Raw genomic sequence first — 13,462 nt, 5'->3', positions numbered from 1 at the left:
TGACAAACTGTGGTTTATTGTGACAGGAATGAGTCTGGGGCTCAAGTACCCCCCCACTCCTTTTTTTGTTTAGTCTGAACCTAGCAGATTGTGGCTAATCTTCACTATGGTTTGTCTGAAGCAATCCAACTTCAGATCATAGTTTAAAAACCTTCTTCTTTCAACTAGCCATAGTTAAGATTAACCACAGTTTAGAGTTTGGATGTAATAATAAACTGCAGTTAATCAAAATGGGAGCAAAAGTACTATTTATTTGATTATACTTTTAAGTGTTGTCAACCACATTCAGTCAATAGGAAGGACCATAGCTCAGTGGCAGAGCTCAAGTTAAAATCCCACCATCTCTAGGAAAGATACCTATCTGAAACCTTGGAGAGCCACTGCCAGTCAGTGTACATGGTGGACAGATGTCCTATGTTTGTTCCTAATTATCATCACCCCTTACTGTATCAGACTTAATTTCCTTTTTCTTTCATTTAGCCCATCTTACCTTCACATGTTTGGCCATCTCTAGAAATGGTAAAACCCTGCACACAAACGCACTGGAAAGAGCCCAATGTATTGAGGCATTGCCCATGAGGTAAACAGAGATTGGATGCTGCACATTCATTGATATCTGCAGGGGGCAGAGAAACAGCAACCAAAGATGCATCATTTTATTAGAAGGCTACATACATAATTATAAGGAACTCTTAACAAGGAAAGTTGTGCTATTGGACAAGAGAACTCTAACCTGAATTAAAGGCTGACCTGTACCCCAAAGGTGAAAATTTATCTGAATGGGGGATAAAAAGTCTCCCACCTGAATACAGAAAGCTCGCGGCTGCCCATCTTACAACCCATACCATTAGTGAGAATTGATATGCCTACCTTGGTAGCCAGTAGGGAGCTATAGATATCAACACGGAGAGTAGACTGTAGGAACTTTATAATCATGCTATTTTTATGGTTTTCAGCTCTTCACTTAAAGGAAAGCTTATGTGGCTGGCAAGTAAGAATCCATGCCTTATGGACATTTCCCCAAATGCAGATATGATAAGGTACAACAGTGTACTTCTTATCCTTCTAGCTCACTGTGATATTATAATATTTCTATAGCCAAGCTATGTGGTGTAATGGTTACAGTGTTGGACTTGTTGGGATTTTGACTACGTGCCATTCTGTGCAGCTTCACACAAAGCAATCAGAAGTTGGCCAAAAGCCAAGGATGACTGAGCCGAGAGGAGTTTGGATTTGGATTTGATATCCCCCCTTTCACTCCCCTTCAGGAGTCTCAAAGGGGCTAACATTCTCCTTTCCCTTCCTCCCCCACAACAAACACTCTGTGAGGTGAGTGGGGCTGAGAGACTTCAAAGAAGTGTGACTGGCCCAAGGTCACCCAGCAGCTGTATGTGGAGGAGCGGAGATGCGAACCCGGTTCCCCAGATTATGAGACTACCGCTCTTAACCACTACACCACACTGGCTCTCAGGAGTTATTCTGCCTGGTTTTATGAGACCTTGGATACAGCTCTACCATTGGTTGAGGTCTCACGCAGGCATGATGACTTATGACCTTACTGACTGGATAGTGTTGTTGGTCAGTGTGGTGTTCTGAGAGTCATTTGGAGTTTGTTAAGAGAGAGCTAGTTAAGATCCATTTCTGTTCTTGTATATAGTAACTTGTAGAGTCTGCTATAAATAATAAACACCTCTACATAACCAAGTTACTAGTAGCAATGTCTTCGTCCATCCTGCCTACAACTGATTGCTTTCTGGAAGTCTGTGTATGCTCTGCTAGGTCTGGCTAAGGTCCTGCAACAGGTCAAAGTTGCGAAACACCAACAGGACCTGGGAAGCCAGGGTTCGAAACCCCACTCAGCCAGGAATCACACTGGGTCAGCTTGGGCCAGTTGCCATATCTTAGCCTAACCTACCTCACAGGGTTGCTGTGAGGATGAAATGAACACCACCTTGAGCTCCTTGGAAGACAAAGGTGTATAAATGTAATGATGATGATGATGATATAATACCTTGACAACCCCTGGAGGGAAGCAGCTGGAAGCCATCTGGGCAAGTGCACTCATAAGAACCTTTGGTATTAATGCAGTTCCCTCCACGGCAAACATCGCTGTCTTCTTGGCATTCATCAATATCTGAAATGAACACAAGCAGCAATCAAACCACTTCAGAAGAGATTATGCTAACAACAGCACAATAATATGTCACTGAAATATCTACTGCTGGCAGAGGCTAGGGTATGGTGCTGGCATTGTTTTAATGATCTGGAAACTGCTTTGTGACCACTGTGGTGGTGAAAAGCAGTATATAAAAAGCAGTATATAAATATAGTAAATAAATAATCCTATCCTGCCGAAATATGACATATTTAAAATTCCTTGCATATAAAATCCTACACCTATTTGTCTGCAATTTGGCAGCCTTCAACAGCCTCAGGAGGAGATATTACAAATTAATATTACTCTCAATAATTAAAATTGTTATGACCGCTTGCTGATTTCTCAATTGTAAAAAGAAACCCTTAAGGCAGTTTGTGTGAAAAACTCATAGAAAATTTGACTGAATTCCTCATGTAGACAATGGAACTTACCTTCACAATGGTCTTTTGTAGGTGTCAGCTGGTAGCCTTGGCCACAAATGCATCTGTACGATCCAGCGATGTTTCTGCATTGACCATTTGTGCAAAGCTGCTGCCGTTCACATTCATCTACATCTGCAAATTATAAGACAGTGTTTAACTTCAGAAAATGCATACTCTGCCCCGCAAAGCTATTTAAAAATGGTTTAAAATACATTCAAGGTCTTGCATTTTCAGAGTCCATGAAGATCTAGATTATTGGGTCAAAATTAAGATTTAGTGTGTGTTATCAGTAAATTCTATAATACTACTGTTCTTCAGGGTAAATTGTCTTCTCTGGTTTCAATTGCATATTTCTTAGCAATGCCAAGTTCCTGGTGGGACAAATGGCCTGACGGAGCTAGCAGTTTCAATGAAGCAGAAAGGCTTTGTGGGTTTTTTATCCAGACCAGCTCCAATGGTATCCAGTTGCTGTTCATTCAAAGCTTGCAATGTTCTTTCCCATTCTCACAATTTAAGGATAGTCAGCCCATGCCAACATCTGGATTTCAGCAGCAAAATGCATTGCAAATTTACAACCAGAAAAGCACATGTTGCTGTAGGATGGTGCTGCTCTATCAACAAGCAGAACAGTCTGGTGTAAGTTCATAGTGAACTATTCATCCAGCACAGTCCATTATAAGAAAGGGAAACTTATATTTCGAGTGCCACCTCAAATTAGCCTGAGGCAGCCTTTGCATGACAACTAAATTTTCCAAGGGCTAGATTCTCATTGGGTAATATCAGTGTCTTTAAAACTAATTTTCAATTACTACAAGTCAGGAGTATGAAATGAGACAAGAGGTTAAAATTGGGGCATTTGATATCCCAGAGTGGCTGGTGCAACCAAGCCAGATGGCCGGGGTATAAATAACAAAATCATCATCATCTCGTGTGAGATTAATTTTCAAAGCAGCCCATGGTTCTGTCTCCTTTGTTAACATTTTTTTCCCCAGATTGTGCCAATGTTAATCACAAAGTGGTTACATTTCACCAGTTTTCACTCTGCCCTGTGAAGACTTTCCACTCTCCTTTCCTATTTTTATCTTTAGGGGTCCTTCAAATAGAGGGAAGGGTTAATCTTTTTAAAACAGTACACAAAAAGACTCTCCCATGGCATCTGATCTTATGAATTTCTCCCAAGATTTCAGAACACCAGAAAAGAGAATGCACAGGTGTTCAAGTAGCTCCAGCCCTACCTTTATGTTTACTTTTCTGAAGTGGTATGAAGAAGATTCCACCAATGCACTGAGTGAGGAATACAATTCTCATGCTTTGAATGCCCATGATGAATAAGTCTATTTCACCTCTCTTGGCAGACATTAGGCATGTTATATTTAAATAACAAAGGTATTAATCAATTCCTACCTTCACACTGATCTCTGGCAGGGGACAGTTGATAACCTTGGCTACAAAGACATCTGAAAGAGCCTTCCAAGTTTTCACACTGGCCATTTGTGCAGAGACTGCTATATTGACATTCATTTATATCTGTGGATAACAAAGATTGGATTTAGACAAGACGCTGTTTCTTACAATATTAATTAAGGATGCTTGAGGTGTTTCAACAGAATTGGCCAACAAGCTTCTATTAACTCTCTTATGGTTTTCTCAGTAACGGCCAAACTAGATGACATGTTAGCTCCGTATCTGTGCCGTTACGTTCAAATTGCCAGTCCAGACCCAAATGTCCTGTTAGGGGTTTCTGACCCTTTGCCTTCACTAGGGCTCCAGTCTAGTTTATCTTCTACTCCACACCAGCAATTTGCATACAAAAAAGTTCTCAGTTCCACAAATAGGAGGTTTTATTCCAGGCAGTGGTGTAGCGTGGGTTGCCGGCACCCAGGGCCACGCAGAGGGGTGGGAAGTGGACAGAGTACACATGTGCATTGAACTGCCTAACAGCGTCCCCATCACCCAGGAGATCGCAACCTCAGAGTTAAGAAAAGAATCATTCCGTCATCTGGACAGGCCACTTCCTGGTTCACACGGAGAAGCCATTTGCAACAGAGCCCAGTGACAGAAGCACACAGCTGTATTGAGGCAGCACCAGGTGTTGAAATTTTGCATCCCTAAGAATTTTGCACTCAGGGCAACTGCCCCTGTGCCCTCCCCATGCTACGCCACTGATTCTAGGGGTGGGGAACCTCCAGACTGGGGACCAAAAGCAACCCTCTAGTCTCTCCCCAGGCCACAACTCTCACTAGCCCTGCTTCTCATCTCAGGAATTCCCCCCTGGTTAGAATCTGTCCTTAAGCTGTGATAATGCCTCTTGCTTATCTGGATGGAGAATAGAGGTATGTGTGTGTAGAATTCAATGGGACTTACTCCCAGGTAAGTGGGTTTGGAATTGAAGCCCTAATCTGCTTTCTACTATGAATCAGAAAAAACTCTGGAACTCATCATTTATTATTATTCTTTTCACATGGGCATTCACTTAAGAGTTATGTTTCAGCAGAAACACAAAGAGATAGGTCATTTTCTAAATAAAATATGCACTTAATGAAATAAAGCGCTGCAATTTTTAAAAGGGCTTATTTATGGTTTGGTGGCAAGAGTTATTAATACAACCTAGGACACAAAGAACAAAATACCAACAGCATGTGCTAAACAGTGAGTGACGGAAATAAGGTAACTTTATTCTGAACTGTGAAATCAAACTAGTGAGACAGGCTGCAATCCTAACCCCACTAACCTGGGAGTAAGCCACACTGAATTAAATGGGAATTACTTCTAATTAGATATGGTTAGAATTGCAGCCACAGAAGGCTTAGTGATGGTCCATTAGCCATTTAATTAACTTTGTCTTTAAGGTGCCACAAGACACTTCTTTGTTTTTGCTACAAAAGACTAACAAGGCTACCACTTTGGAAATTCATTAGTTCTGAAAGGGGAACACACAGTTAAGGTAGCAGGTATTGATGACTGAGATACCGTATTTTTCCACGTATAAGATGACCTTTTTTCTGAATTATTTTTTTTTGTGATAAATTGAGGGTCGTCTTAAACATGGGTTAATATGCTAAGTAAGTGAGGGCTGGTGCTGCGGCAGTAGCAGGGAAATGTCAGAAGAGGAAGCTGCTTACCCACTTTTCCCAGCTTAGGAAGAGTATTTGGTGAGAGCCAGTATGCAGTGTACTGTGGCATCAGTTCCGTCAGCCAGAGCGGGGGATTGTCGAAAAGCTGCTCAACAGGTCAGCAAACTTACAGAAGAAGCTCAACAACTGTTGAGGGCTCCCAAAAATAGGGGTCGTCTTATACATGGGGTCATGTTATACATGGAAAAATATGGTATGTATTCAAGTCATGTTCGTACACCTCTAGCTTAGAGTGTTGTCTGTACCTGGGCTCAAGGTTTGTTCCTCTCTGTGGCACTCATGCATTTGCACTAAGCCACGGTTTGGCTTAGCATGGTGTGCGAACTAGTCAGGATAATGGAAGCCAATATTAAACCATGGCTATTCTAGCTTGTTTGAAAGCCCTTAACCATAGTTTTCCAGCTCAGGTGTAACAAGAAGCAACTTCTTGGCTTGCTTCCCCAGCAGTGCAAAGGGAGAACTAAAGTGTCTGTGTGCAAGTGCATGAGGCTTCCACATTTCTTGGCTAGTTAAACTAAGATTTGATCATCCTAATGCAGCCATTATGTCTTTCCCTGTTAAGACCTAATCATGGCTTGCAAGAAAACCCTCCAAGAAATGCATCAGAATCACATGGAGAGCAGTGGTACACATTATGGGGCTGGCGCAGGGAAAACACCATATGGAGGCCATTCTAAGCAGCCTCTGCATCACAGACATAATGTGCAGATCAGCCACAGGAGTTTCCAAGATTAGAGTGAAGACTAGCAGGAAGAACATTAAGTTACACTGGATATAAAACTCCCATGTGTGCAAGACCCAACTAGTTTCTGGGGTTTGACCATCTACTATCCCAGACATTTAAGTTTTTATCTACAAAAAGAAGGCTTTTAGAGAAGAAAAAAGAAAAAAAGGTTTATAAAGGAGGAAAGTAAGTAGATATGTGGGAGGGCAGACAGATAATGGAAGTCTGTCTGCTTAAAGTCATAGGAAATGCTGACTAAGCTTCTCAGAATTTGCCAGCAAGCATTAACACAATAAGACTGTATCAAGGCATACCTATCTGCTCTGCCTGTCATTTTAAAGTGTCCCTTTTGCTTTGAACATTGAAAGCAGACAGCACAGGATAAGATGCCAGGAGCCAGAGCCAATGTAAGCAATGACAAAAAAAACCCTCCTAACCTAGACACTGAAAAGCCATGCACCAGGATTCCAGACAACACAGGAAAATATAATTTCTTGTAGTTGGATTTTTTTCAGAAAAGTTAACTTCAGAAATGCATGGGCTGGTCTATTCAATGATACACATTGTAGGCAAAACAGATGAAAGTAAGCTAAACATTTTTTCAATTTAAAATAAAGTGAATTTTGACAACTACCTCATTTTCAGTTGTGTGAGTGGACTGAAAGAGCATGGCCAAGCCCTTAGAAAATACCATTGTTCTTTTACTCTGATGTATATTTCACTGTGTATGAGCTTAAGGTTGAGCTGTGCAGAGCCTGAAGTGAAATATGAAGTGCAGAAATGCTTGAATGTGCTTTCCTCACATAAAAAGGAATTACTCTCTGCATTCAGTTTACTCTTGAATGATGCCAAAGCTAGATGTTTTCAGAGCCCCAGGTTACCTCCTCTCTTCTGTAAAGTGAAGCAAGATCAATGCCTGGTTTACTGAAACTGCAGACCAAGGAAGTTGAGCAGGGAAACTCAGAACATGGCAGCATCATATCACATATTGACCCATGACAGGGCCTTCTCAAAGGTGGTTCTCTGTTTGTGGAATGCCCTCCCTGGTGCATCTCTCCACCTCATAACTGATTTTTGGGATAAATTTTAAAAACATCCCTGTTTAAAAAGGCATTTGATTCCTGAGAGGTACTGCTCCTGGCGAGCTTGAAATTAGCAAATGTGAGTGCACGCAATTGCTTTAAATGTTCTAAATGTTTTTAGATGGTTTTAATTTTTTTTTCAATTTCATTTTAAATTGTATTGTTTTAACACTTTGATATTTGCTGCTCTGGGCTCCTTTGGAAGGAAGGGCAGGAGAGAAATTTAAGAAATAAACAAAATGTCTTGTTGTGGCAGGTAATTTCATTATCACGAGAGAGGAGGAGATACTGGGCTGCTGGTTTTAGCAGCAGCCATATACTTCCAGTGAAATCTAGTCATGATGTGAATCACAGTGACTCTAATTATTCTTTATCTATCAAACACTAAGTCTACATATCATAGTTGCCAAGGGAAGTTAACATCCTTGCCCAAGAACACGACACTGAAAAAACCTGGAATAACTGCAACAATATTTGCCATAGAAAACATTTTCAACAAGGCATTTACCATAGCATTTCCCGTTCCAGCCTCTGAATCCATCTCTACAAGGGACACATTGGTAAGAACCAGGACTGTTAATGCACTCTGCATCTGAACAAGTGTGTGGAATTGTGCATTCATCAATATCTTTAAAAAGAAAACAAATGAAGTTTAAGATTTTAATAATCCATAAAGCGCAAGGGAATCTTAAGGCTATAATAGAATTTGGGATGGTATATTTTGAGCATTGGGTGCTACTGTCTTGAAGATGCAGATCTGAACGGAACCATTGAAGTACACAATGTGCTAGAATGCTGTGCTTGGTTAAATGATGCCTAAGGTTAAATCTCCATTTACCTATGATGCTTACTAGGTGCTCTTAGGCAAGTCCCTGTCTCTTGGCTTAACATACATTACAGAAGAGCTTTCCAAACTGTGTGTCATGACACATTAATTTGTAGGCTGCAGTGTGTAGGTGTGCCACGCAAACACCCCCTGTTCTCCTCCTGGCGTTGGAAAGGAGCTAGTTTAACCTCCGGTTTGCGGGCAAAACTGAATTACTGTGTCACAAAATTGTGCATGTCTAAAAAGCGTGTCACCAACATGAAAAGTTTGGAAAGCTACCTTACAGGGCTGTTGTGAAATTAAAAACACTGCTATGAACTCCTTGGAAAGGAGGGCAAGAGGTAAAAAAATCAGGAAACAAACACTTGATATATTTCAACTAATGATTAGACATATTTTTAAATTACCTTGCTAACATAGGCAAAGATCCTAAGCTTATTTATTTGGAAACATGTCGCATTGGGTAAACGGGTTTCGTTTTGAAGCTAAAATCTAAACATTTAAAACCACCTTATCACAACAAATTTAATATTTATATAAGCAACCACAGAGTTAAGGATATGACAATTTTTGGGTTTTGAAAGATACCTGGTATACAAATTTTATTTTTTTAAATAAAGCCAACGAAAACATAGATGTATAATAAATTATCAATGTGAAAAGTAAAACATGTGTCTGGAATAAGCTATATAAAAATACATACAAATCTAATATTATGAATGGTGCCCTGCAGCTATCTTACACAGCTTCTTGAAATGTAATCTAAACTATCCACATAGTTTGCTGTAGTAATGAACATAAAGGAAATATGGAACATTCCTTTCCTTTTCTTCCACTGTATCAAATAGCTGTATCTTGACAGGTGAATATCCTTATCTGACTTATCAGCAATTTCCTACTTGCAAAGGAAGAATCAACAATTTCATTCTCTCTTCCTCATCTCCACTTAATGTGAAGATCATTTGGGACCAAGGGACTGATTACACATGGCATATATTTGCATACAACATAAAGTTAGAGCACTAGACACTGCCTGAAGACTTTGGGCTTACAGCCTCATGACCTGTTATGCTTGCAATAGGTAAAACAAACTCCAAACAATGCTAACTGAGGGAAGAGGGAAACAGGACTCAAGGGGAAGACAAGACAGTCTGCCTTTCTGCAGTTGACACTTCAGGCTCCATTTGCACAAGGTCTCACATAGTTGTGAAAAGGAGGTAGGAAGGAGACTGGATCAGCTCTTGAGAGTGGAGCTGTTTCCCAGGATTGTAGGCTAACCCAGCAAAACTAAAGGTGTCTAATATGGGTGACCACTTCCCATCAGCCTCTTCTCACAAGGAGAATGGATTGTTACCCATCAGGCATAGCCTTGACTACAGTGGTACCAAGGGGACATCAAGCCACTCTCCCCGAGATTCTTGTAGGAACCAGCTCCACTCTGATGGTATTGGCGGATTATTATTATCAATTGTTTTATTGATCTTGTCTTTCAATCAAGCCATGGCCTGTTTGATCCTATTTATTCGGGACTCTGCTTCTTTCTTCCTTTCACTGCAAATTCTGTTGTAAAAAATATGCATAATTTTCACACCCTTGACACCAATGAGCACCAAATTGTGAAATCGATATCTAAAGCCATCTTTTAATTTTTAAAAAATGAACATAAACCCAGTAATTCTTATACTGTACTAGCAAAAGCTGGAGCTTAGAGACTGCAGAAGAATATGCTAGCTTAAAAAACGCATATTCTGATCGAAGGTGACAGGTATGAAAACAAAGTACAAAGACACTGATGATTAAGTAGGAGTAACTGAATATCATTTTAATTTATGAATGAATTTATGTTGATTTTTATTTTTTAACTCAAGGGGATATTCAGGCCAAAACCTAACTTCATATGCGTTGTAAGTTAGACGTGCTGGGACGTTTTGTTCTATAAAACGATGGATTTTTGCCAATATTTTATTCCAAACCACAAATGGATTCCTTTGTAACAAGTGAAGTGATGAACTTCATTGTCAATAGCAATTTTTATAAATAATTTCAATAGAACAAATTTACAGATAAAGTAGATAGTGAGGTTTCCAACTTTAATTTTAATAATTTCCAATTTTAAAATTGAAGCTCTTATGCCCCCCCCCCATTTTTTAGGAAGGGAGACTTCTATCGCTGAAGTTTAGCAACAGTGTTGGTTTGCTGTCCATGCTGATTTTGCCAGGTCATTTGGAACAGTGGCACACAGTATGGGAACCAGCACTATCCTCATCTGGTTTATTAATCACAGGAGTGTCACTGAGGAGTCACTAGCAGGCAAGCTGATACTAGCAGACCCTTGTCTGTAAATACCCACTTTTAAGAAAAAGCAGCTCCACATTTTATGCTGCAGTCATATTTACCACAGTTGTTCCAGAAGCAAATATGTGAACAGTGAATTATTATTACTAAATGATCATGACAACAACAAGACCACCAACCTTCAACAGGAATTCCCAGGGTGATGAACAATTTATAATAAAACAGAGAATAAAATGTCAACAACTATACCAAATAACATTTATCCTGAACAACAACACTGTAACTAACAAGCAGCAGCAGCACAGAACATAACCATAAAGTGATAGCACAACCATCTCTTTAACCTCTGATGTCTAGGCAGAACGAACAGCTGGCGATGAAAAGGCACAATGAAGGGAACAGAAATATTCAACGGGAAGAAATTCCCATGATATATCTATATCTTTAAAGTCTTGACACATGTACACAGGTGTTTATGGATGCATGTCTGACATTCATTCACGTTTTGTATGTTTGCTGTGAAGAAACCCTGGTTTACCCATTGGAAACACAACTTATATGTAAAGATGAAGAGAGACAGTAGAGCTTAATGAAAGGATAGGGTAGGTTATGGATTCTTGCATCATCAGTCCTGACTCTACCATGTTAGTGTCCTCAAATGAATAAACATTGCTCTCTATGGCACAACTTCCTCGGATGGCTTTTCTAAAGGAATTAAGGAAACTAATAATAATGTCTGTGGATGATCATTCCAACATTTCAGAGTATCAACATACCTTCACACTGGCCTCTCCTGTTCATACGGAATCCAGTGTCACAAGCACATATGTATGAACCAATGGTATTTATACAGCGTCCTTCCCCACAGGTGTGAGATCCAGAACATTCATCAACATCTAGAAACCAAAATGAATACAAAAGTTAAGTATGTACTGTAAATACACTATTCTTCCTTTTCTTTTTAAGAATACACACATTTACAGAGGATGAAAGTCAACATCATTCTAATATGATTGTCCAATCAGTGCAAGCATTCCTAGTTGCCAGCTGCAATTATCTCCTTTCTCTTCCCCTTGCACACTATTCTAAGGGTGCTCCCAACACTAGTGGAATCCTTGAACAAGTTTCTGTTAGTGCACTGGGTTAGCTGAATCTGCCCAGAATTCTTATTCTTAGGGCCATGTAAACTGTTAATCTTATCACTCCCAAGACTGGCTGCTTACTTGCATAAATAGACTATTAGCTGGGGAGCTCACAGATCTTAGTTGCAACAACTACAACCTGTAATGTCAATATTCTTGCTTTAGTAATTGCAGGTGTTACTAGGACTGATGTCCATGAGTTTATTTGCTTACTAATATTTACTGTCCTTCAGTCATGCCCTGATCATGTGAGAGGACCATTTGTCCAGCCACCTTCCAGCAGAGACTTTGTATTTGGGTGCCCTGCTACAATACCTCTAAGAATGCTCTATGGAACATAGGAAGGTGCCTTGTACCAAATGAAACTACTAGCTCAGTACCGTTTACAGCAGGATGGGCAACACGGCAGCCTCCAGATGTTGCTGGACTACAAATCCCATCATCCCCAACCATCAGCTATAATATAAACTAAACTCTGATGGCTGGTTGCCATGGTTTGAAAAGCAGTAAGCCTTACAGTAAGTTCCTGAACAGCAGCCATAGACTGCTACCCATTTAATCTGTGGATACAAACTTGATAAAAGTTCTCCATGTAAGTGTATCTCCAGGAACAGTCACAGCAAATCACACAAACAACACCATGAATGTTCAAAATGGTCCTATGTTAACATTTGATAGACCTTCTTTAGTGTCACTTAGAAATGGTATTCACATTTGAGAGGGGCCAATTACAGAGCTGTTTTGGTTGCTAATGATCTATGTGAAATCTATTCTCATGCATGGTGTCAGGGAACTGCCATCGGAAGGAAGGGAAGTGAAAGGGCTCACACAGGTTGGGAGAGACTCAGCAGCTGAAGAGGGAACCAGTAGGGGGAGAGGAGCTGAGCTGGGGGAAAGTGAGCTGGAGGGATGGCTCAGAGACACTTCCAGCGAAAACAGTGGGGAGGTTTCAGGACCTCCTGTAGGGACACCCACTCCTTGCCGGAAACTGTCACGCAGAGAGTCCAGAAGACGTGTTTCCGTTAAGGAGCTTTTATGCTGGAAGCGATTCCGAAAGCAACCACTGTCGGAATCTGCCAGCGACTGACGGAGCCATGTTTAAGGGGCTCCGTTACAGACAGAGGTTTGCAAACTTGACCAAACTCTGAGGGACTAGGATTTTACACACAAGCAGCTCATCGTCCCATCACAGCATTCCGACAGTCTCCGTGAGCAGCTTGTGCAGGAGAAGGCATCATGAGCAACCCAGCCGGAACCGGAGAAGCAGGAGCTGGAGCGGGTCCAAGCCTGGAAGAAAGGTACCGGGTGTTGGAGGTCCAGCTAGCGCTGCAGACGGCGAGGCTTGAGGAGAGGAGGGCTCAGGATGCAGACAAAAAGGGGAAAGACACCCAGCTCGTCAGAAAGGTACCAGGATTGGTGCAGAAGTTTGGGGGGGAGCCCAAAGACTATCATGGCTTTCGGACAGAGATGCAATATGCCCTCAATCTGCAGTTTGATGAATTCCCTGACGAGGAATCACGAGTGGCTTTCGTGATTGGGCATCTTGAAAAGGGGGCGAGAGACTGGGTTAGACCCCTGATGGCAGCGAATAGTGACGTCCTAAAGGACACGATGAAGTTCTTTCACGCCATGGATCTGATGTTTTCCAGCGATATTGAACAGGGAGTGGTGCACAGACA

The 13,462-nt window shown here is 41.0% G+C and overlaps 1 protein-coding gene across 12 annotated transcripts in view; it reads right to left on the bottom strand.

The window, feature by feature from the left end:
- Positions 1 to 13,462, bottom strand: part of LTBP1 (latent transforming growth factor beta binding protein 1) — a 189,412-nt gene that overhangs the window by 41,341 nt on the left and 134,609 nt on the right. For all 12 annotated transcript variants that reach the window (XM_080997605.1, XM_080997609.1, XM_080997610.1 and 9 more), the window contains 6 exons: positions 11,418 to 11,537; positions 8,029 to 8,148; positions 3,985 to 4,107; positions 2,590 to 2,712; positions 2,012 to 2,134; positions 491 to 616 (listed from right to left, as the gene is read on the bottom strand). In XM_080997605.1, the coding sequence (XP_080853731.1) occupies positions 491 to 616; positions 2,012 to 2,134; positions 2,590 to 2,712; positions 3,985 to 4,107; positions 8,029 to 8,148; positions 11,418 to 11,537 (735 nt within the window). The remainder of the gene's footprint in view (positions 1 to 490; positions 617 to 2,011; positions 2,135 to 2,589; positions 2,713 to 3,984; positions 4,108 to 8,028; positions 8,149 to 11,417; positions 11,538 to 13,462) is intronic.

This window comes from Podarcis pityusensis (assembly GCF_964106645.2).
Source record: "Podarcis pityusensis genome assembly, chromosome: 3".
Classification (NCBI taxonomy): Eukaryota; Metazoa; Chordata; class Lepidosauria; order Squamata; family Lacertidae; genus Podarcis; species Podarcis pityusensis.
Note: the sequence above shows the minus strand (reverse complement) of the source record. Positions and strands in the feature narration are given on the sequence as shown.